This window comes from Salvelinus fontinalis, chromosome 5 (assembly GCF_029448725.1).
Source record: "Salvelinus fontinalis isolate EN_2023a chromosome 5, ASM2944872v1, whole genome shotgun sequence".
NCBI classification, from domain to species: domain Eukaryota; kingdom Metazoa; phylum Chordata; class Actinopteri; order Salmoniformes; family Salmonidae; genus Salvelinus; species Salvelinus fontinalis.
Window position 1 is genome coordinate 9,634,116 of NC_074669.1, and position 22,997 is coordinate 9,657,112.

At 43.9% G+C, this 22,997-nt stretch overlaps 1 protein-coding gene across 1 annotated transcript in view; it reads right to left on the bottom strand.

Moving 5' to 3' along the window:
- Positions 1-22,997, bottom strand: part of LOC129855060 (non-muscle caldesmon-like) — a 46,614-nt gene that overhangs the window by 5,847 nt on the left and 17,770 nt on the right. The window contains exons 3-12 of the mRNA XM_055922343.1: positions 10,633-11,065; positions 10,330-10,475; positions 9,835-10,087; positions 8,532-8,669; positions 6,330-6,373; positions 4,876-4,957; positions 3,217-3,354; positions 1,694-1,792; positions 903-992; positions 596-710 (exon numbers count right to left, since the gene is read on the bottom strand). Of these exons, the coding sequence (XP_055778318.1) occupies positions 596-710; positions 903-992; positions 1,694-1,792; positions 3,217-3,354; positions 4,876-4,957; positions 6,330-6,373; positions 8,532-8,669; positions 9,835-10,087; positions 10,330-10,475; positions 10,633-11,065 (1,538 nt within the window). The remainder of the gene's footprint in view (positions 1-595; positions 711-902; positions 993-1,693; positions 1,793-3,216; positions 3,355-4,875; positions 4,958-6,329; positions 6,374-8,531; positions 8,670-9,834; positions 10,088-10,329; positions 10,476-10,632; positions 11,066-22,997) is intronic.

Consider the following 22,997-nt stretch of genomic DNA (forward strand, 5'->3'; position numbering starts at 1 on the left):
TAGCCTGAAATATCATGTTTTACACACAGTTTTCAAATACACAGCTTTCAAACGAGGGCCCCGGAAGGGTCAAGAGCTGAGAGTGACATTTGACCTTGAGTTTCTGTAGGTTCCTCAGCTTGTTGTTGGTGCTTTACGTTTTTCTTTCATGCATGTCTATATTAAAAATATGAAGAACATTGTCTGTTATTGACAGAGTGATGTTCAACTGCTTTGGAATCTGAGATTTTGCTGCATAAGTTTACAGTAAATGTTATTTTCTATATATTTTTGATAAAACAGAAAATAAAAAAGTTTGATTATAACATTTTTTATGTTGGTTAATGTTTGACATAGAAAGTTCATCTTGAGCTACAGAATTAAATAGAGAGAATTAATTCTCTATAATGCGCAGATCAAGGGCTATTGATAGAAGTCATGCTATTTAATTGTAGCTGGTATTTTGGAGATTTAAATGTTTTATTTTTATCTGCAGGACCAGCAGAATAAAAAGGTGTTTTTTTGCCTAAGAGAATACGAGTTATTATTGGACTATTATGGTATTTACACTAATGTTTTAAAATGTATAATTGTTGTCTAAACCCAGTCATCTCACCTGCTTTTCCATTGGTGTATTCATCCATATTTTCATCATCATCATCAACAGGTATCTTCTCATATTTGCCATGAGCAGTCATCACAAATTTGTACTTTTTACCAGATGCATTGCCCTGAAAAGCATAGACTGATTTAGAACAGTGAGAATTTGCCACAGTATATTATACACTAAGTTTGAAACAGAATATTGAAATACTGTACGTTTGTATTGGTGTGTGTGTGTGCATGCGTGTGTGTGCGTGCGTGCGTGCGTGCGTGCGTGCGTGTGTGTGTGTGTGTGTGTGTGTGTGTGTGAGCACACTCACCTTTGCCACTGCTCCTGAAATCCCAGGGGATGTTTCTCCAATGATCTCCCACATGTTCTTTTTCTGCATCACGTCACCAGCTTTTACATCCTGGGGAATAAACAGCACCAAAAAGCAACTCTTCAAATGCTTTCTGGAGTTTTATATAAAATGTTTTTTGGAGCCATGCAAGATAAGCAGCCTTTGTGGCTTTGGTTCTGAACCACAGGAGGTTGGTGGTACCTTAATTGGGGAGAACGGGCTCATGGTAATGGCTGGAGCATACGTCAAACACATGGTTAATTGCCACTCCATTCGAGCCATTGTTATGAGCCGTCAGCAGCCCCCACTGTTCTGAACCTCCACAATAGAACTCTACGCCCCACTAGATGGCAGCCTTGAATAAGGCACCACATCACTGATTCTCTGCATGCCTGGTGCACAGCTGTACTACAAACACTTACATGTAGAACAGTTCAGAAGGAAAATGGGAGGAAAGGGAAAGAGAGTGAAAAGAGCAGTTACTTTAAGAAGGGAAGACGTGAAGACAGTTGAAATAACACGAATGAGGAACGAAAGTAGAGGAAGTAGATGATTCAGTCTCTCTAAAGGGGATGAGACACCCCGTGTGACTTCTTACTACATTGTTGAACCAGAAGCCACTTCTGTGAAGGCGATGCCAGTGCTAGAGAATAGTGACGGAGAAGAGGTTGGCGGTAATGTATGAAACTGGTGAAATGCAGAGCCACATACAGTAAATGTATACCCATATACACTATATACTGTACACGACTGTTCTGAGCGAGACTTACAGCTGGTCTTGAGGGGGAGCTCCTGTTGGTGCCATCTGGGTTCCCCTTCACCCACTGGGTGATCATGTCCGCCACGCCCACCTTCAGACTCTCAGCATCCTGCTGACACACACGCACACATATTTCCACTCAGGCGCTCAACAAGACAGTTCCATTCCTTAGGCATTCCTTATTTTCTTGTGACAGACTGTTACAGATAACAGCACAGACACAAGATTTGGGTACAGAGATTAGGCAGCTCTATTTTCATCCTTAAGCGTGACTCCCAGGTTATACAACATTAGGCTACAGATGTACGATCTTAATTTGATCATCCTGTTGCAGGGGAACTTTCCAGGAAATGTTTAACTTGCAGTGTATTTGAGGTTTAAAAAGGTTTTTGAAGTTTGTAATTTCGAAAAACGTATCAGCCCCTACAATAATGCCCATTAATTATAATCCACATAATAATTCACATTTCCTGTTGTTGCAGGATTATTTTCCTGCTGTAACAAACTGGCTCAAATTAAGATCCTACATCTGTAGTGCAAGACTGCTACTCTGTGGCTGCATCCTCCAGACTGCCATGAAACTTCTCCCCTGTAAATTACTATCCATTGTCCTCTCTCAACTTCTTTCAAACTAGCCTGTCTGGTCCATCAGCCTTTAGGTTTGTTTTCTTCAGGAATACTCCTGCGGTGAAAGCCGTTAGCAGGTTAGCAGCTACTGCTACAGATGTAGGATCTTAATTTGATCGCCCTGTTGCAGGATAACTTTCCAGCAATGCAGGAAATGTAAAATGTGTAGTATATCTGAGGTTTAAAAAGGCTTCTGAAGTTTGTAATTTCTACTTTGACATTTCAGACTTTATTTTCCCTTATGAAAAAATGTATCAGCACCTACAATAATGTCCATTAATTTTAATCCACATAATAACTCACATTTCCTGTTGCTGCAATTTTTTTTCCTGCTATAGCAACCTGGCTCAAATTAGGATCCTACATCTGTACATGCTATGGAATACCCGGGATGGGGGGGAAACCACACATTTGTGGTAGAGTTAAAGTAAACAACAGCCATAAGGGCCTCAGATCTATACCGCTGTGGCTCACATGCTGTTTGTTATTCCTCTCGCCCCGGGGTCAAGCTGCCATGCCTTTCTGGTTATTTCAAAGAACCCTGGCCTGCACACGATGAATGGGATAGAGTAATTAAAAACATCGGGGAGAGAGGGGGCTGTGACAAAGGTGTGAGATCACAACCATACAATAGCATGGAGAGTAGCATTGGGACAGATATAATTAGACATTGCACAATGTGTAAATGTCTTTTGAAAGAGCTAGGTAGATTTCTGTGTCTCTAGTCTACAGTATAACTCCAGGCAGCTACTGAATGTAAAGAGCATTCACATTTTGTATCCGTAAGGTTCTATTTATGTTGTTGGGTATATAATGTTCAGTCGTTGGCGAGGGTGCGAAATGATTTAGACTTCTTTGACTTTATTCATTCATGTGTATGTAACGTTTATGGGGGTGTTTCCTTGCCTTGGGTGGTGTGCCTTTGGCCAGGCTCTGGTTCCAGGCCTCTCCAGCCTCAAACAAGTTCTTCTTGGAGGACACTGGCTCAGGCGACATGGGGATGTCCGTTAGGCCCTGTTTGGTTGCCTTGACCTCCTGGGAGTACTACACAACAGAACGATACAATATACTTTATTGACCATTTGCATATATCAGAATTCCAGATCAAAAAGCATATTTATTAAGCTTGTTCACTTAAAAAGTCTAAAAGAAATGTAAGATAATGTCTAGATGCTTTTTATAGCGGATATCAAGTTTATAAATTGCTTGGCTGGGCTGATGAGACAGTGGATTGCACAGTCAGATGAAACAGAGTAAATAGGCATTTTAACGTCATGGTGTTAGCCGGTGGTAACTTGTGGAATATACACCGGCTGGAACGCGGTTTTAACCAATCAGTATTCAGGATTAGACCCACCCTATTGCATAAAGAACAGCATAACACAGTCAGACACAATGAGTAACAAAGTCTAGAAACAAAGTAAACATGTCATGCTAGTGATCTGATGATGCAATGGGGACTTCATGGGAGAGCAGTAGGAGGGCCTCACACACACAACTACTCCCATGTACTTATAGTATGACTCAGGCACCACTCAGGAGATGAGAAGTGCCCATCAATCCTCTCCCAAATTATAGAGTAGACAGGTGGTTTGACGGACTGGGCCTGACTAAGGCCACGTCACTGACTTTGATATGTGAACACTGATACCGACAGGTTTCCATACAATTGTTGACCAATTTTCACACAAATATTCTAAAATCCCACCAGCGGGGTGTATCTATCAAACTGACGTTGCAGATAAAAGTCTGTGCGTGATGACATAGTGCACATACAAATATTTTTTTGCAGTTTAATTCCCGTGTACTGAATAAAACATACAAGTTAAATGGGTTTCCATCGCATTTTCAACTCTACTGATGGTTTTGTCTGTAGAAAATATTGAATTATGTAGCAAATGTGCCCACTCTGGTCTACAGTGCGGGTATAGCCTCCAGTCAATCATTGATCATCATGTCCCCAGAATAAGACCCTTGATATTTATTGGAGAGGAGCATCAAGCTCATCACTGTGCACTTTCATGACTGTGAAGTTCATCTGACTCTACAGTAGCCCCAAAAAACTGCATGCTTTCCCAACGAGTCAGAGTGGGACGACCACAAAACATATCATCGCGTGACTCCAAGTTTACATTCGATATGATGGTTATTATATCAGTATTTGCGCATAAAGGCATTTCCACCGCCATTTCTCGCATAATTAATTTTACAGACACAAAAAGATCCCACCTTATCTAGCGTATTTTGTTTTGTTGACATTTGGAAAGCAGACAAATTTGCAGACGTCAGGCCTGTCGTGATATGTTTTATCCGACATGTACTTTACTCGCATAAAAAGGTTGGATGGAAACCTGGTTACTAAGGTTGATATGAGTCTGAGTCTGAGGTATAATATAATTATGTATGTGTGAGACTGACACAGTGTGTCACCTATAGAGAGGCAGAAAAGGTGGAAGAGAAGTCTGGCTGAATAGTCACCAGATGAAAGCCTTCATCACAGCCCCTACCAATGGGGCCTCTGTCTGTCGGGACGGAGTGAGGGGCAGAAACAAGGTGGGAGCTAACCTCGATGGCGGTGGTGTATTGCTCCAGCCTGTCATCAATCTTGGCGAGGAGAACAGGGGGCTGTGTCTTCTTGAAGCTGTTGCTGTATCCAAAATAAAGACGCTCAGTCAGAGGAGAGTGAAATACAACACAGGAGGACAAATGGTTGGGGGAAGAAAAACAATAACGTTTTATTATCTCATTTGAATCTGCACTGCAATTAGACAGGGGATGGGATTGCATGGCCTCTTGCAGGGACTTCTGTCAACACTGTCTATCAGGCCCAATATGAGGCTTGTCCAGTGGGACCTTGTGTGAAGGACCCCCCCCCCCCACACACACACACACACACACACAGCCAGCCAGCCAGCCAGCCAGCCAGCTGCCTAAAACCCACTACACAGAGCTAAAGTCAGACATATACGCTAATAACAAAAACAAACCAAGTGGGTCCATCTGAAAATGATGAGCTTATTCCCTGCATTTCAAAATGGCCCCCAAAGCTATTTATATTAGTAAGAGAACTCCCATGAAAGGCATGAGCCATTAGCCTGATAGGGCTGGCTAGTTTGAAAATTAAATAGCTTCTTGAGGCATGGCAGGATTGTTTTAACATGATAAACGGCCCACAAATCTTTATTTGGAGGGTCTTTTGCTCTGCAAAGACGTTCAAATTGGCTTGGCTAAATGATGTCATGCTTTCTAACTGCATGAGAGAAGGCTGTTATAAGTAAAGGGGCGAAGGAAGCCGTCTGTCTGTCACCCATAACTTCTTCTCCAGAATGCTTTGATTTGGTCTAATAGTGTTTTTACACACATCAACACGGGTGCGTAACACCCACATCAAAGAACTGTCACTAGTGATGTCACTGAACTCTCCCCCCGTCCTAGACTAAAACATGATGTCACACTCAATTCTTCAGATCTCAAACCTGCACCTGGATGATAAAGTCGTTATTACGCCCTGTTTTCATTCACACTCTCCATATTAATTTCACCCGGACCTGGCCTCAACTACTCCAACTGCTCAGAGCTTTTTACCACTGATAACTGACTACTGTGGTCAGACTGCATGGAGCCGCATCGCAGTCCCACAATCCAGAGCTATGGCTCACCAGCCATCAGAGAGAACCCAGCCAGCCCAGGCTCCAGCCCCCACATCTGGTCAGAGTTAACCAAGCCATATATCACACAGGTTGACAAAGGTGATGCACTGAGAGAGGTTTAGAGGTCACCACTGGCCCTCTTTTTCTATTTTTACTTTTACACTCCAGCCGTTTAGCCGGCATAACTGCTGTTCTGCCATAGATAGCACCTCTCCATCCAGGCTTCCTCAGGGGGGCCCAGTGGGACTTTGGTAAACTTCTAGTTGCAACCAAGATTTAGAAAGAAACTATGTGAGAGTACAATTTAAACAACATAGGGTGTGGAATTTGTTTGTTTGCTTTGAGATATTCATTGTGAAAATGTCTCACCTTTTCTTTAGGGATCGGTTCAAGGATTCCGTTCTCTCTGTGATCTGAAAAATATGAAGAGGATGTTGAAGGGGATTGTTTTGGAATTAGAATAGAACAGTGAAGTGTTCCATGACTTCTAGAATTGTCAGACGGGATTCTCATGATCAATGTGATGTTAATCCCAGCCCTGGATTTAGCCTGACGCAGTAGAGATCTCTTCCAAGTCAAACAGAGCAATGTTCTACTGGTCTTTATCAACCGTCTCCATCTGCCTGTATCTGTCCATTTATATTACCAGAGAGAGATTCAAGCTAACTCTGCCTTAATCCAAGGTTTACTCCAGGCATAGTTATAATGAAATCAGGGTGTGGGAAGGCTTCCAAAACCCATTCCTTACCTTGAATCTGTGTATTTACTGCATTACAGACTGAATCATAGTAAAGAAAATGTGTTTAGGATTACAAGTCTTAGGTTAATCATTAATCAAAACACTAATATTTGTATGAGAGGGGTTCTAGTTTGAGGCAGGTCATAATGTCCTGTCCTCTACCCTTGCTTGCCAAAGAGGTCATACTTCAAAGGATCCAGGACCAAGCTCTGGTTCCTCCCACACAGAAGGATCCCTTATGTTACTGTTCACTGTTCAGCCCTGAACCTGAATCAAATAGCACAGCATGTCGACCCCAACTCACAGAGCATGTATTTTCTCCTGTCAAACTCTATTCATTCTCTCTCTAAAATTACACACATGGTCAGAGGGAATCTCATGACTGCACTAAGGACCAAGGCCCAAGGACACCACCACAGCAACACCATCACCACATAGCCCTGTACAGTCGGGTTAGAAAGTGAAAATAAGACATAGTGGATGGAAAAGTAATATTAAAGAGATAGTGGATGGAAACGTAATATTAAAGAGATAGTGGATGGAAACATAATATTATTAGTAGCTGAACTTGTTGCCTGTCAAGGAGACAATAAGGCGACTGAATGCTACATGCAGCGAGTGCATTTATGACAGATGAGAGCTACATGATATATGCATCTGGTTGTAAAAATGTAATTAGCTATCTCAATGATCTGACTGATATATTAAAGTCAGAGTTGAGCCAGGCTCATAAAGCAAGCTCATAGGGTTGGGGTGTTAGAAATGACATCCAGCTCTAAAAGGTTATCTAGGGTCCTTACTGGAATCTCCTGGCAGAACACAAAGCCAGTAAATGTGATTAGGCTACATATCCTAATGGGATCTGAGTGGATTATAAATCCTGTGGAATGTATCTGACAGGCAACAAGTCTAATGAAATGATACAAGAAGCAGGAGTACAGTACAATACTCAACACTTCACAACATGCCATGCAGTGTAAATGCTAAAATCCAAACAAATGAACCCATGGAAACTATTATTTAAAAAATAATAATTTAGCCTTTATTTAACTAGGCAAGTCAGTTAATTAAGAACAAATTCTTATTTACAATGACAGCCTACCGGGGAACAGTGAGTTAACTGGCTTGTTCAGGGGCAGAACGACAGATTTTTACCTTGTCAGCACGGGGATTCAATCTAACCACTAGGCTACCTGCCGCCAGTATATCTGTATCTGTATACAGAATATCTGTATATTAACTAAGTGAATGACTTACTACCCTACTTTTTACAGAGCAAGGTGGAAGGAGTTAAGGACAGTAACACAGAACAGTATAAACACAGGCTGTCACAGCGACCGTTTGGCCTTGGGCTGAAAAACTGTGACATAGTATGGTCTCTGCCTTTTTCATTCACTGGAATGAAGGTACGTAGAGACATGCTGTCAGAGCAAATTAACATCACACAGACAGAGACCTGGTGGTATTGACACAAAACAGTGAATACTGATCGACTTCAAAGCTGCACATGTCTCACACACACACACGCAGAACTCAAACCCTATGTAAATGTGTGTGACCTGATCACACTACAAGCATTGTGGTGGAGACTGTGGCAAATTCTGACATTTAAAACACACACATGCAACTTACAGGCTTAAAACTGAACACAACGGCTGTAAAGATGGTATAAAGTCACATTTTAGTCTTTTTGAACAATTTATTTTTGGGGAAAAATACTGAAAACAAAGGTTTCATTATCATATCATAAGAACAGTACTTGTCATATATGACCATGGGCAATGACGACAAACCGTGGCTACATAGACAGAGGAAACAGACAAGTTAGCTACCTTGTAGATGGAGCCTTTGGGACTGAGCGGGCTAAACATCTCATCTCCGTCCACGCTGGAGGTACTGAGGCTCTTCATCCGCTCTGCTGCCTCCATCCTCCTCCTCTCTATGTCCTCCTTCATCCTCCTCTTCTCCTCCTGTACATGAAGACACAATGGTTCAGTATTGCCCAAGAAGAGAAGACAATTGTCTACACTTAGTTAAACGGGTTCCAAAAGGGTTTCTACGGGCTGTCCACAAAGGAGAAAATTGTTTGGTTCCAGGTAGAACCCTTTATGGTTTCAGGTACCCCTTTTGTGTTCAGTGTAGAACCTTCTGTGGAAAGGTTTCCCAATAGAACCTGAAAGGGTTTTACCTGGAACTAAAAGGGTTCTACAAGGAACCAATCAGGGTTATTCAAAAGGTTATCCTACGGGGACAGCCTGAAAACCCTTTTAGGTTCTAGATAGCACCTTTTTTTCTAAGAGTGTACCACATGTGATAATAGCTACATTATAATGTATAATAGACTCCTGTTGGAAAGCTTATAAGGCAAAGGGGTGGCTCATTTAGTGAGTGCTACATTCAGCTGCTGTATATCTTATGGCCGTAGGCTTTACAATTTATTTTTATTTTTAATCCCAGCCCCCATCCCCGCAGGAGGCCTTTTGCCTTTTGGTAGGCCATTGTAAATAAGATTTTGTTCTTAACTGACTTGCCTATAGTTAAATAAAGGTTCAATAAAAAATAATACATAAAATAATAATAGCTGCTTAGCTGATTTAAAGCTCCTTTTGCAAGTGTGATGTATGTGTTTAACATAGTGATGGGTCATTTGTGAATGAACAACTCTTTTGAAACAGATCTTTTTGGTGGACGTCAGAAATTAAAATCGGTGAAAGAACCAGACAACGATTATCTGCAGATAACTTGTAAAAAATATTCCCTGAAGGACATTCTCACTACAGGAACAATAGATAGTGGGAGAGCACCTCATTCAGGTCCATGCACATTTTTGCAGTGCTTTAAAAAATGATTTTAATTTTATTGGCAGGCGATCTAATAATTTGCTCAGGTAAAAATTTATTTGAACTCACATTTCACGATCGGACATAATGGTAGGCAGATATTACGGTTTACATTCACAATTTCCTACTTTTTCATGCTTCTAAGTACATTTTTAAGCACTACTGAACAAAGAGCCATTTGGGAGCTAAATGAAGGGCTCAATGAAAAGACTCGGAATGCCCATCACCATGTAATCTATTTCTGTGTGTGTATCTTAAGGCATCATAATATGTCTACAAAGTACTTGACCATCACCTCCTCCTTGGCTAGACGCTGTTGCTCCTCCTCTCTGCTCCTGCACTCCTCCTCCTTCCTGACCTGGCGTCTCTCCTCCCTCCTCCTCTTCAGCTCCTCTAGCTCCTGCTCGGCCTCAACCTGCTTGTGTTTGAGCTGCTCAAGCTCCTGGTTTTCCTTCTCCGCATGGCTCCGTCGGATCTTCTCCAGCTTGGCCTCTGTTTCCAAGATGGCCTCCTCCTCAGCCTCTGCCGCTGCCATTTGTACCACAGCCCTGGGAGAGATGGAGGGAGAGATGGAGGATGACTGCATGGAGGAACAAAGGTGGATATATAGAGGAGGAGGATTTGAAGAGATGTCTCCGTCTCCTAATAGTTTTCACCATCCTGATTGTTTAAAATATGAAACATCTCGGAGTTACAATGTGAATTGCGATGTGATTTGCTTGCCATGTAACTGAATTTGGAAGCAGGTCTGGTGAGACATATCCATATACCATAATATGGCATTATTTACCTGGGAGCACTTAATTTGGTTTTGACCATGTATGATGTCACTTTCTCCCCAGCTGTGTCTCCGTTGACGTTGCCATGCTTTGCCTCTGTATGCAGGACGACTTTGGATGTGTACGAGACCTTCACCTCTTTGCTCTTCTCTTTCACCTGGAGTTGCAAAGAACATTTAACATCTCCAAAGTTGACTACTTCAACGACATACATTTTTGAATAATCAGAATCAGAATTTACATTTTCTTAATTAATCACATATTTGCCTATAATATATATATATTTTTTTTGAATCAGTAATGCTAAAGAGTACCTTCTCCCCAGCATCAGGTCTTTGGTTCTCCTCTCTCTTCTTCAGCACTCTTATCTGCTCCTGCCTCTGTTTCTCTGCCTCCTCTTCTCTTTCCCTCTCTTCTCTAACCACCTCCTCCTCTCGCTCCCTCCCTTTCCTCTCACTTTCCTTTCTTCCCCACTTCTTCTCCTCTTCATCCTCCACTTCTGCCTTGTGTCTCTGCTGGCGAGAGGTGGATGTGGTGGGGGTGGCTGAGCCAGAGAGGGTATGTGGTGTGGGGGGCTTTGCGGCACCGTTCAGGGGCCTCTGATCCTGCTCCACTGTGACCTGACTGAGCTCCTCCATGCGCTGGGCCTGCTGCCTGCGTCTCTCCAGCCGCTGGGTCCAGTCACTGAAGCCCTCGTCCTCCTCCATAGAGGGAGAGCTGCTGCTGGGCTTCAGATCCCTCTCATACCTGGGACACAAAGAGGAGCATGGAGAGATAGAACAGGTTAGGTCACCATTCAGATGAACATCATGAGCTAATCTTGGTTGAGTTTCCAAAACCTTTGTAGCACTAAGATTGTCTTAAGTCCATTGTTAGGCAATGGACGAAATGGGATCTTAGTACTACCAATGTTTTGGAAACTCACCGCTAGTCTGAGAGGGAAGTAGACTTTGTTAGCTTCAGTTTATAACATGAAAGAACTATAGGGGTATGTGAATGCAAGGATTGCTTAACCAAGGGGTTCCCAAATGTTTTCACTCGGGGACCCCCTTCCAGCATTGGGAAACATCCCGCGCCACCACTCTGCGCGTGCGCACGCACCACGTCTATTTCTATGGGCACAGGCACTGTTCATGACACAAACTGTTCACACCCCTCTTGTTGGTGGAGAGAATATGTTGAAGGTTTAAAGTTTATTTCCTGCAATTCTACACATTTTGTTATGGGGTCCAAAGAACATTTTGCCATTTTAAGCAAATTTTCTTGCAATTCTATACATTTTGCCATGTCTAATGTATATTCATATGATATTTGAGTGACAAAACAATTACAACAATATGGGCTAAAAACCTTAATAAAAAAACGTGAGCTGACATAGACTAGTAGATCTGGACAATTCTGACAAGTTATAAATAGCTCTCTAAGGTACAGTTGAAGTCAAAAGTTTACATACACCTTAGCCAAATCCATTAAACTTTTTAGGGATAGGGGGCAGCATTTTCACTTTGGATAAATAGTGTGCCCAAAGTGAACTGCCTCCTACTCTGTCCCAGATGCTAATATATGCATATTATTATTACTATTGGATATAAAACACTCTGAAGTTTCTAAAACTGTTTGAATGATGTCTGTGAGTATAACAAAACTCATATGGCAGGCCAAACCTGAGAAAAAATCCAAACAGGAAGTGAGAATTCTGAGGCTGGTTGATTTTCAACTCATCGCCTATTAAAATCCCAGTGGCATATGGATCTGTTTGCACTTCCTACGCCTTCCACTAGATGTCAACAGTCTTTAGAACGTTGAATGAAGCTTCACTGTGATGTTGAGCCGGATGGGAGCTGTTTGAGTCAGTGGTCTGGCAGAGTGCCAGGTCCTGGTCATGCGCCCTCCTACTCTGTCCCAGATGCTAATATATGCATATTATTATTACTATTGGATATAAAACACTCTGAAGTTTCTAAAACTGTTTGAATGATGTCTGTGAGTATAACAGAACTCATATGGCAGGCAAAAACCTGATTAAAAATCCAAACAGGAAGTAAGAATTCTGAGGCTGGTCGATTTTCAACTCATCGCCTATTGAAATCCCAGTGGGATATGGATCTGTTTGCACTTCCTACGCCTTCCACTAGATGTCAACAGTCTGTAGAACGTTGAATGAAGCTTCTACTGTAATGTTGAGCCGGATGGGAGCTGTTTGAGTCAGTGGTCTGGCAGAGTGCCAGGTCCTGGTCATGCGCATTCCACATGATATCGACTTGCGTTCCATTACTTCTATAGACACAAAGGAATTCTCCGGTTAGAACGTTATTGAATATTTATGATAACAACATCCTAAAGATTGATTCTATACTTAGTTTGACACGTTTATTCGACCAGTAATATAACTATTTGAAGATTTAGTCCGAAGTTCACCTGGACCTGCATGAGCGTTTTGGATATTCATTCTAAACGCGCTAACAAAAGTAGCTACTTGGACATAAATAATGGACATTATCGAACAAAACAACAATTTATTGTGGAACTAGGATTCCTGGGAATGCATTCTGATGAAGATCATCAAAGGTAAGGGAATATTTATCATGTAATTTCGTATTTCTGTTGACTCCAACATGGCGGAGAAATGTTGTTTCTATCTGAGCGCCGTCTCAGATTATTGCATGGTTTGCTTTTTCCGTAAAGTTTTTTTTAAATCTGACACAGCGGTTGCATTAAGAACAAGTGTATCTTTAATTCTATGTAAAACATGTATCTTTGATCAAAGTTTATGATGAGTATTTCTGTTATTTTATGTGGCTCTCTGCAATTTCTCAGAATATTTTGGAGGCATTTCTAAATATGGCGCCAATGTAAACTGAGATTTTTGGATATAAATATGCACATTATCGAACAAAACAGACATGTATTGTGTAACATGATGTCCTATGAGTGTCAACTGATGAAGATCATCAAATGTTAGTGATTAATTTTATCTCTATTTCTGCTTTTTGTGACTCCTATCTTTGGCTGGGAAAATGGCTGTGTGTTTTTTGGACTTGGCGGTGATCTAACATAATCATATGTTGTGTTTTTGCTGTAAAGCGTTTTTTTTTTTAAATCGGACACGGTGGGTAGATTAACAAGATGTTTATCTTTCATTTGCTGTATTGGACTTGTTAATGTGTGAAAGTTACATATTTCTGAAAAATATTTTTGAATTTCCCGCGCTGCCTTTTCAGCGGAATGTTGTCGGGGGTTCCACTAGCGGAACGTGTGTCCTAGAAAGGTTAAACTCAGTTTTTCACAATTCCTGACATTTAATCCTAGTAAAAATTCCCTGTCTTAGGTCAGTTAGGATCACCACTTTATTTTAAGAATGTGAAATGTCAGAATAATAGCAGAGAGAATTATTTATTTAAGCTTTTATTTCTTTCATCACATTCCCAGTGGGTCAGAAGTTTACATACACTCAATTAGTATTTGGTAGCATTGCCTTGAAATTGTTTAACTTGGATCAAACGTTTCGGGTAGCATTCCACAAGCTTCCCACAATAAGTTGGGTGAATTTTGGCCCATTCCTCCTGACAGAGCTGGTGTAACTGAGTCAGGTTTGTAGCCCTCCTTGCTCGCACATGCTTTTTCAGTTCTGCCCACAAATGTTCTACGGGATTGAGGTCAGGGCTATGTGATGGCCACTCCAATACCTTGACCTTTCCTTCCTCATGGTGCCATCTATTTTGTGAAGTGCACCAGTCCCTCCTGCAGCAAAGCACCCCCACAACATGATGCTGCCACCCCCGTGCTTCACGGTCGGGATGGTGTTCTTCAGCTTGCAAGCCGCCCCCTTTTTCCTCCAAACATAACGATGGTCATTATGGCCAAACAGTTCTATTTTTGTTTCATCAGGCCAGAGGACATTTCTCAAAAAAGTACGATCTTTGACCCCATGTGCAGTTGCAAACCGTAGTCTGGCTTTTTTTATGGCGGTTTTGGAGCAGTGGCTTCTTCCTTGCTGAGTGGCCTTTCAGGTTATGTCGATATTGGACTTGTTTACTGTGGATATAGATACTTTTCTACCTGTTTCCTCCAGCATCTTCACATGGTCCTTTGCTGTTGTTCTGGGATTGATTTGCAATTTTCGCACCAAAGTATGTTCATCTCTAGGAGACAGAACTCGTCTCCTTCGTGAGCGGTATTACGGCTGCCTGGTCCCATGGTGTTTATACTTGCGTACTACTGTTTGTACAGATGAACGTGGTACCTTCAGGCATTTGGAAATTGCTCCCCAGGATGAACCAGACTTGTGGAGGTCTACAATCTTTTAAAGCTAAACTGAGTCAGATGGTAGAGAGAGGACCACAGCTTCCTAATATGACCACCAATGAGGTGTTTTGGTTGGTGTGAAACATCCCAAAGTGCAAAACAATGGATCTACAGCATAGGTCACTATGGGTTCTATAGTATGGGTCAACATGGGTTCTATAGTATGGGTCAACATGGGTTCTATAGTATGGGTTCTATAGTATGGGTCAACATGGGTTCTATAGTATGGGTCAACATGGGTTCTATAGTATGGGTCAACATGGGTTCTATAGTATGGGTCAACATGGGTTCTATAGTATGGGTTCTATAGTATGGGTCAACATGGGTTCTATAGTATGGGTCAACATGGGTTCTATAGTATGGGTCAACATGGGTTCTATGATATGGGTCAACATGGGTTCTATAATTTGGGTCAACATGGGTTCTATAGTATGGGTCAACATGGGTTCTATAGTATGGGTCAACATGGGTTCTATAGTATGGGTCAACATGGGTTCTATAGTATGGGTCAACATGGGTTCTATGATATGGGTTCTATAGTATGGGTCAACATGGGTTCTATAATATGGGTCAACATGGGTTCTATAGTATGGGTCAACATGGGTTCTATAGTATGGGTCAACATGGGTTCTATAGTATGGGTCAACATGGGTTCTATAATATGGGTCAACATGGGTTCTATAGTATGGGTCAACATGGGTTCTATAGTATGGGTCAACATGGGTTCTATAGTATGGGTCAACATGGGTTCTATAATATGGGTCAACATGGGTTCTATGATATGGTCAACATGGGTTCTATAATATGGGTCAACATGGGTTCTATAGTATGGGTCAACATGGGTTCTATAATATGGGTCAACATGGGTTCTATAGTATGGGTCAACATGGGTTCTATAGTATGGGTCAACATGGGTTCTATAATATGGGTCAACATGGGTTCTATGATATGGTCAACATGGGTTCTATGATATGGTCAACATGAGTTCTATAATATGGGTCAACATGGGTTCTATGATATGGTCAACATGGGTTCTATGATATGGTCAACATGGGTTCTATATTATGGGTCAACATGGGTTCTATAGTATGGGTCAATGTTGGTTCTATAGTATGTGTCAAACATTAGTTTTATTAGTTGTATTATTATGTACAGGATACACATGGTATACACTGCCCAACTAAATGCTAACATGGGTTTTATTACATGTATAAAACATGGGTTCTATAGTAAAGGCAGTATATGTCAACTACAGTGTCGGTGGGCGCGGACGTGGCCAACACACAGCTAACAAAGCCATCTCCCAGCAGCCCAGCGAGGGGAGGGGAGGTGGGTAAGAGAAGGAGAGGTGTAGATGAGGACAGGAGCTGCTGCTGAGCCTGTCTATGAAAATCATCAGGCACAGATCGAAACACACACAACACAGGGAAACAGCTGGAACAGCTTGTAGACTGGCTCTGGTGTTGTTGTTTCTCCTCTACAGCCACTGCCACAAGCCAACGTGTGTGTGTGTGTGTGTGTGTGTGTGTGTGTGTGTGTGTGTGTGTGTGTGTGTGTGTGTGTGTGTGTGTGTGTGTGTGTGTGTGTGTGTGTGTGTGTGTGTGTGTGTGTGTGTGTGTGTGTGTGTGTGTGTGTGTGTGTGTGTGTGTGTGTGTGTGTGTGTGTGTGTGTGTGTGTGTGTGTGTGCGTGTGGTGAGATGGTAGGCAGTCGACACCTGATTTCCCAAAATAAACACTTGGGTTGGGAGAGGAGTGGTGAGGAACTGTGGGCTGAAGTAAGAACAACATTAACTGAGATTAGAGCTGGCAGGAACACTGAATCAGCCCTGGGTTCTTTTAGCATAAAAGATACACGGTGATACCAGGGGAGAGAGAGACAGACAGACAAGGGGCTTACTAGGACAACAGGGCTTATAGAGACCCATACCAGAGACAACACAGCTGGACAAATGAACTGGCACCTGGGAGTCGAGAGCAGCTAGCTTCCGTCAACCGGCATTAAGTGATTTCTGTAACGAGTGCTTAAGAGCCGGTGACTTACTGCAGGGAAGGAGGTGGAGTCTAATGTGGGGACCATAGTAGACAGTATTGTGAGGAACATGGTACACAGTAATGTGGGGACCATGGTAGACAGTAAGCTGGGGACCATGGTAGGCAGTAATGTGGGGACCATGGTAGAAAGTAATGTGTGGACCATGCTAGGCAGTAATGTGGGGACCATGCTAGGCAGTAATGTGGGGACCATGGTTGGCAGTAACGTGGGGACCATGGTAGAAAGTAATCTGTGGACCATGCTAGGCAGTAATGTGGGGACCATGCTAGGCAGTAATCTGGGGACCATGGTAGACAGTAATATGGGGACCATGCTAGGCAGTAATGTGGGGACCATGGTTGAAAGTAATCTGTGGACGATGGTAGACAGTAATGTGGGGACCATAGTAGACAGTAATGTGGGGACCATGGTAGACAGTAATGTGGGACCATGCTAGACAGTAATGTGGGGACCATGCTAGGCAGTAATTTGGGGACCATGGTAGACAGTAATCTGGGGACCATAGTAGACAGTAATGTGGGGATCATGGTAGAAAGTAATCTGGGGACCATGCTAGGCAGTAATGTGGGGACCATGGTAGACAGTAATCTGTGGACCATGCTGGGCAGTAATGTGGGAACCATGGTAGATAGTAATGTGGGGACCATGGTAGACAGTAATGTGGGGACCATAGTAGACAGTAATGTGGGGACCATTGTAGACAGTAATGTAGGGACCATGGTAGACAGTAATGTGGGGACCATTGTCGACAGTAATCTGGGGACCATGGTAGACAGTAATCTGGGGACCATGGTAGACAGTAATCTGGGGACCATAGTCGACAGTATTGTGAGGAACATGGTAGACAGTAATCTGGGGACCATGGTAGACAGTAATGTGAGGACCATGGTAGGAATCCTATTTGGTAAAATAAGTGGATAACTGTGAGTTTTACAGTCATCTCCACTCCCCTATTCTATAACTCAACATCTGAGGCATGTAGAGAAATGCTGTGAGACCAAGGCTACGTCTGAAATTGAACCTTTTCCCTACAATGTGCACTCATAGCGCAGTGGTCAAAGTAGTGCACTTTATAGGGGATAGGGTTTCATTTTTGGACAGAATACCAAACTCAAATCAAATCAAATGTTATTGTGAAGGTGAAGACCTTAGTGTGAAAGGTTTACTGACTTTTTTTTGTAAGTAAGTAATAAAATATATACAAAACAAATTTAAATAAAACAAATACAATATAATATATAGAATACAAAGTAACACAATAAAATAACAATAACTAGGTAATATACAGGGGGTACCGGTACCGAGTCAATGTGTGGGGGTACAGGTTAATCGAGGTAATTGAGGTAATATGTATGTAACCCTCTCACCAGGCTCGAATTTGACTCACGATATTAACTTACATAGAATATCTCAACAACATGGGATGTTAGGTGAGAAGGACATCTCCAATAAGAATCCCTATTGTAAACTATCTAAGGTGATGACAACTAGGGTGTTAACTTCGGATGGAATGATTATAGATTTCTGTTATTGTATAAGGATATGCTTTCCCATGCATTCAATTAAATTGAAACAGTAAATGACTCCAAGGCAACATACATAAGGTTCAAGATGTGTATTATTACATTTTCAAAGCACCACATCAAAATAAATAAAACTAATAAACCCCAATGAGTCGTGCACAACCCATGACCAAATGATTTCAAGTTTGCTTAATATGTAGGCTGCGTTGGAGATCCCAAAAAAATGAAGACACACATAAAGTCCAAAAGCACCCCACCGTTGTAGTTACTCACTACTCGTCGATATTCCCTCAGTGAAGTATGGCAGTTCCTTGCAGGTTTCCTCACAAGATCCACGGCAAGCACAGCTATCAAAACAGACAGTACTCTTTAGCAGTAACCGATATCCCATGGGAACATGAACTTGTTAATTCTCATTCGGTTTCACACGATGCTAGGCTAACCTCAAGGCTGTCCAATACCTCCATGATGAGACGGTAGCTTCAGTCTTTACTAAGTCTTTCTTAACAAAATTATAACAACTCTCTTATAAAATACAATCGGTATTTCCTTCAAAACTCGGTAGGTATGGATTTTGTTCTATTTTTATCATCTTCTTTTATAATTCTTCTTCACCAACGGTCATACGGCTCTTTTTTTCCCAGGCCTCCGGTTAACCAGGTCAACTCTCCCACAGTTTAACAAGCGACCTTATTGGTCAAAACTTAAACGTAAAAGTAAACCAACCTATTCACTTATACATTAAAGAAATATTTCTTCAGAAGAAATGCATTAACAACATTATAGTATGGGAGCAATTCAATCACCTTTTAAATCTAATACCAATTAATTATAACAAATAAACGCATTACTTGGTTCTAACAAGGGTAATGCATGTACATGTAGGTAAGGGTAAGGTGACTATGCATTGATAATAAACAGCGAGTAGCAGCAGCGTAAAAAGGAGATCAATGCAAATAGTCCGGGTAGCATTTGATACACTGTTCAGCAGTCTTATGGCTTGGAGGTTGAACCTGTTAAGGAGCCTTTTGGTCCCAGATTTGGTACTCCAGTACCGCTTGCCATGCAGTAGCAAAGGGAACAGTCTATGACTTGGATGTATTCTTTTTAGGGCCTACCTCTGACACCGCTTGGTATAGAGGTCCTGGATGGCAGGAAGCTTGGCACCAGTGATGTACTGGGCCGTACGCACTACTCTCTGTAGCACCTTGTGGTCGGATGCCAAGCAGTTGCCATACCAAGCAGTAATGCAACAGGTTAGGATGCTCTTGATGGTGCAGCTGTTGAACATTTGGAGGATTTGAGGACCCAGATGTTTTCGGTCTCCTGAGGGGGAATAGGCGTTGTCATACCCTTTTCACAACTTTCTTGGTGTAACGGCTCTCTTTCGGTGAGTGAGTAGACCAAGGCGCAGCGGGTGATGAATACATAATGTTTATTTGACAAGACGGAAAAATCACGAAATGAAATACACTTGAATGATAAACAACATAACAAAACGAACTAGACAGACCTAAACTATGAACTTACATGAAACGAGGAAACACATGAACAGACAGGAACGAACGAGACGAGACAGTACCGTGTGGTGCAAAATACACAGACACAGCGACAATCACCCACCCACAAACAGTGAGAACAACCTACCTTAATATGATTCTCAATTAGAGGAAAACGCAAAACACCTGCCTCTAATTAAGAGCCATACCAGGCAACCCAAAACCAACATAGAAACAGAAAACATAGACTGCCCACCCAAAACTCACGCCCTGACCATCACACACATACAAAACAACAGAAAACAGGTCAGGAACGTGACAGAACCCCCCCCCCCCCCCCTCAAGGTGCGGGCGCACCAGCACAAAGTCCAGGGGAGGGTCTGGGTGGGCATCTGACCACGGTGGTGGCTCAGGCTCCGGACGCTGTCCCCACACCACCATAGTCACTCCCCGCTTCTGTATCCCCCTCCCGATGACCACCCTCCAACTAAAACCACCTAAATGAAGGGGCAGCACCGGGATAAGGGGCAGCACCGGGATAAGGGGCGGCAGCTCCGGGCTGAGGGACTCTGGCAGGTCCGGGCTGAGGGATTCTGGCAGGTCCGGGCTGAGGGACTCTGGCAGGTCCGGGCTGAGGGACTCTGGCAGGTCCGGGCTGAGGGACTCTGGCAGGTCCGGGCTGAGGGACTCTGGCAGGTCCGGGCTGAGGGACTCTGGCAGGTCCGGGCTGAGGGACTCTGGCAGGTCCGGGCTGAGTGGCAGCTCATGACTGTAGGGCAGCTCATGACTGTAGGGCAGCTCATGACTGTAAGGCAGCTCATGACTGTAAGGCAGCTCATGACTGTAGGGCAGCTCATGACTGTAGGGCAGCTCATGACTGTAGGGCAGCTCATGACTGTAGGGCAGCTCATGACTGTAGGGCAGCTCTGACAGCTCCTGACTGGCTGGCGTCTCTGGCAGCTCCTGACTGGCTGGCGTCTCTGGCAGCTCCTGACTGGCTGGCGTCTCTGGCAGCTCCTGACTGGCTGGCGTCTCTGGCAGCTCCTGACTGGCTGGCGGCTCTGGCAGCTCCTGACTGACGGACGGCTCTAGCGGCTCCTGACTGATGGACGGCTCTAATGGCTCGGGACAGACGGGCGGCTCTAATGGCTCGTGGCAGACGGATGGCTCAGAAGGCGCTGTGCAGACGGATGGCTCAGAAGGCGCTGGGCAGACAGATGGCTCAGACGGCGCTGGGCAGACAGATGGCTCAGAAGGCGCTGGGCAGACAGATGGCTCAGACGGCGCTGGGCAGACAGATGGCTCAGACGGCGCTGGGCAGACAGATGGCTCAGACGGCGCTGGGCAGACAGATGGCTCAGACGGCGCTGGGCAGACAGATGGCTCAGACGGCGCTGGGCAGACAGATGGCTCAGACGGCGCTGGGCAGACAGATGGCTCAGACGGCGCTGGGCAGACAGATGGCTCAGACGGAGCTGGGCAGACAGGCAGTGCAGAAGGCGTTGAGCAGACGGCCGACTCTGCCCTGCTGAGGCGCACAGTAGGCCTGGTGCGTGGTGCCGGAACTGGAGGTACCTGGATGACGGCACGCACGGGGGACACCATGCGTAACCGGGGACACCATGCGTAAGGCTGGTGCCATGTAAGCCGGCCCAAGGAGACGTACTGGTGGCCAGATATGTAGGGCCGGCTTCATGACATTTGGCTCAATGCCCAATCTAGCCCTACCAGTGCGGGGAGGTGGAATAACCCGCACTGGGCTATGCACCCGTACAGGAGACACCGTGCGCTCTACTGCGTAACATGGTGTCTGCCCGTACTCCCGCTCTCCACGGTTAGCCTGGGAAGTGGGCGCAGGTCTCCTACCTGCCCTTGGCCCACTACCTCTTAGTCCCCCCAAGAAATTTTTGGGTAGTACTCACAGGCTTTTCGGGCTTCCGTGCTAGACGCGTCCCCTCATAACGCCAGTTCCCTTCTCCGGTTTCCTCTGCTCTCCTCAGTGCCTCCAGCTGTTCCCATGGGAGGTGATCCCTTCCAGCCAGGATCTCCTCCCATGTATAGCAACCTTTACCGTCCAAAACATCCTCCCATGTCCATTCCTCCTTCTTTGTGCGCTGTCGTTGCTGTCCATTAACCCGCTGCTTGATCTGGGTTTGGTGGGTGATTCTGTAACGGCTCTCTTTCGGTGAGTGAGTAGACCAAGGCGCAGCTGGTGATGTACTGTATACATAATGATTATTTGACAAGACGGAAAAAACACTAAACGAAATACACTTGAATGATAAACAACATAACAAAACGAACTAGACAGACCTAAACTATGAACTTACATGAAACGAGGAAACACATGAACAGACAGGAACGAACGAGACGAGACAGTACCGTGTGGTGCAAAATACACAGACACAGCGACAATCACCCACCCACAAACAGTGAGAATAACCTACCTTAATATGACTCTCAATTAGAGGAAAACGCAAAACACCTGCCTCTAATTAAGAGCCATACCAGGCAACCCAAAACCAACATAGAAACAGAAAACATAGACTGCCCACCCAAAACTCACGCCCTGACCATCACACACATACAAAACAACAGAAAACAGGTCAGGAACGTGACACTTGGGGTGTTTGGACCATCACAGTTTGTTGGCGATGTGGACACAAAGGAACTTGAAGCTCTCGACCCACTCCACTACAGCCCCGTCGATGAGAATGGGGGTGTGCTCAGCTCTCCTTTTCCTGTTGTCCACAATCAGCTCCTTTGTCTTGCTCACATTGAGGTAGAGGTTGTTGTCCTGGCACCACACTGCCAGGTCTCTGACCTCCTCCCTGTAGGCTGTCTCATCATTGTCATTGATCAGGCCTACCACCGTTGTGTCGTCAGGAAACTTAATGATGGTGTTGGAGTCATGTCTAGCCACGCAGTCATGGGTGAAAAGGGAGTGCAGGAGGGGATTAAGCAGGCCCCCCTGAGGGGCCCTCGTGTTGAGGATCAGCGTGGCAGATGTGGTGTTGCCTACCCTTACCACCTGGGGGCAGCCCGTCAGGAAGTCCAGGATCCATTTGCAGAGGGAGGTGTATAGTCCTTCGCTTAGTGATGAGCTTTGAGGGCACTATGGTGTTGAATGCTGAGCTGTAGTCAACTAGCAGCATTCTCATGTAGGTGTTCTTTTTGTCCAGGTGGGAAATCTGTTGATCCGCATGTTTATAGTTTCTAACTGGAATGTTATTAGCGGACAAGTTGAAAAAAGGGTGACATATATGTAAGTATACAGTATGTACTGTATGTGACAAGCA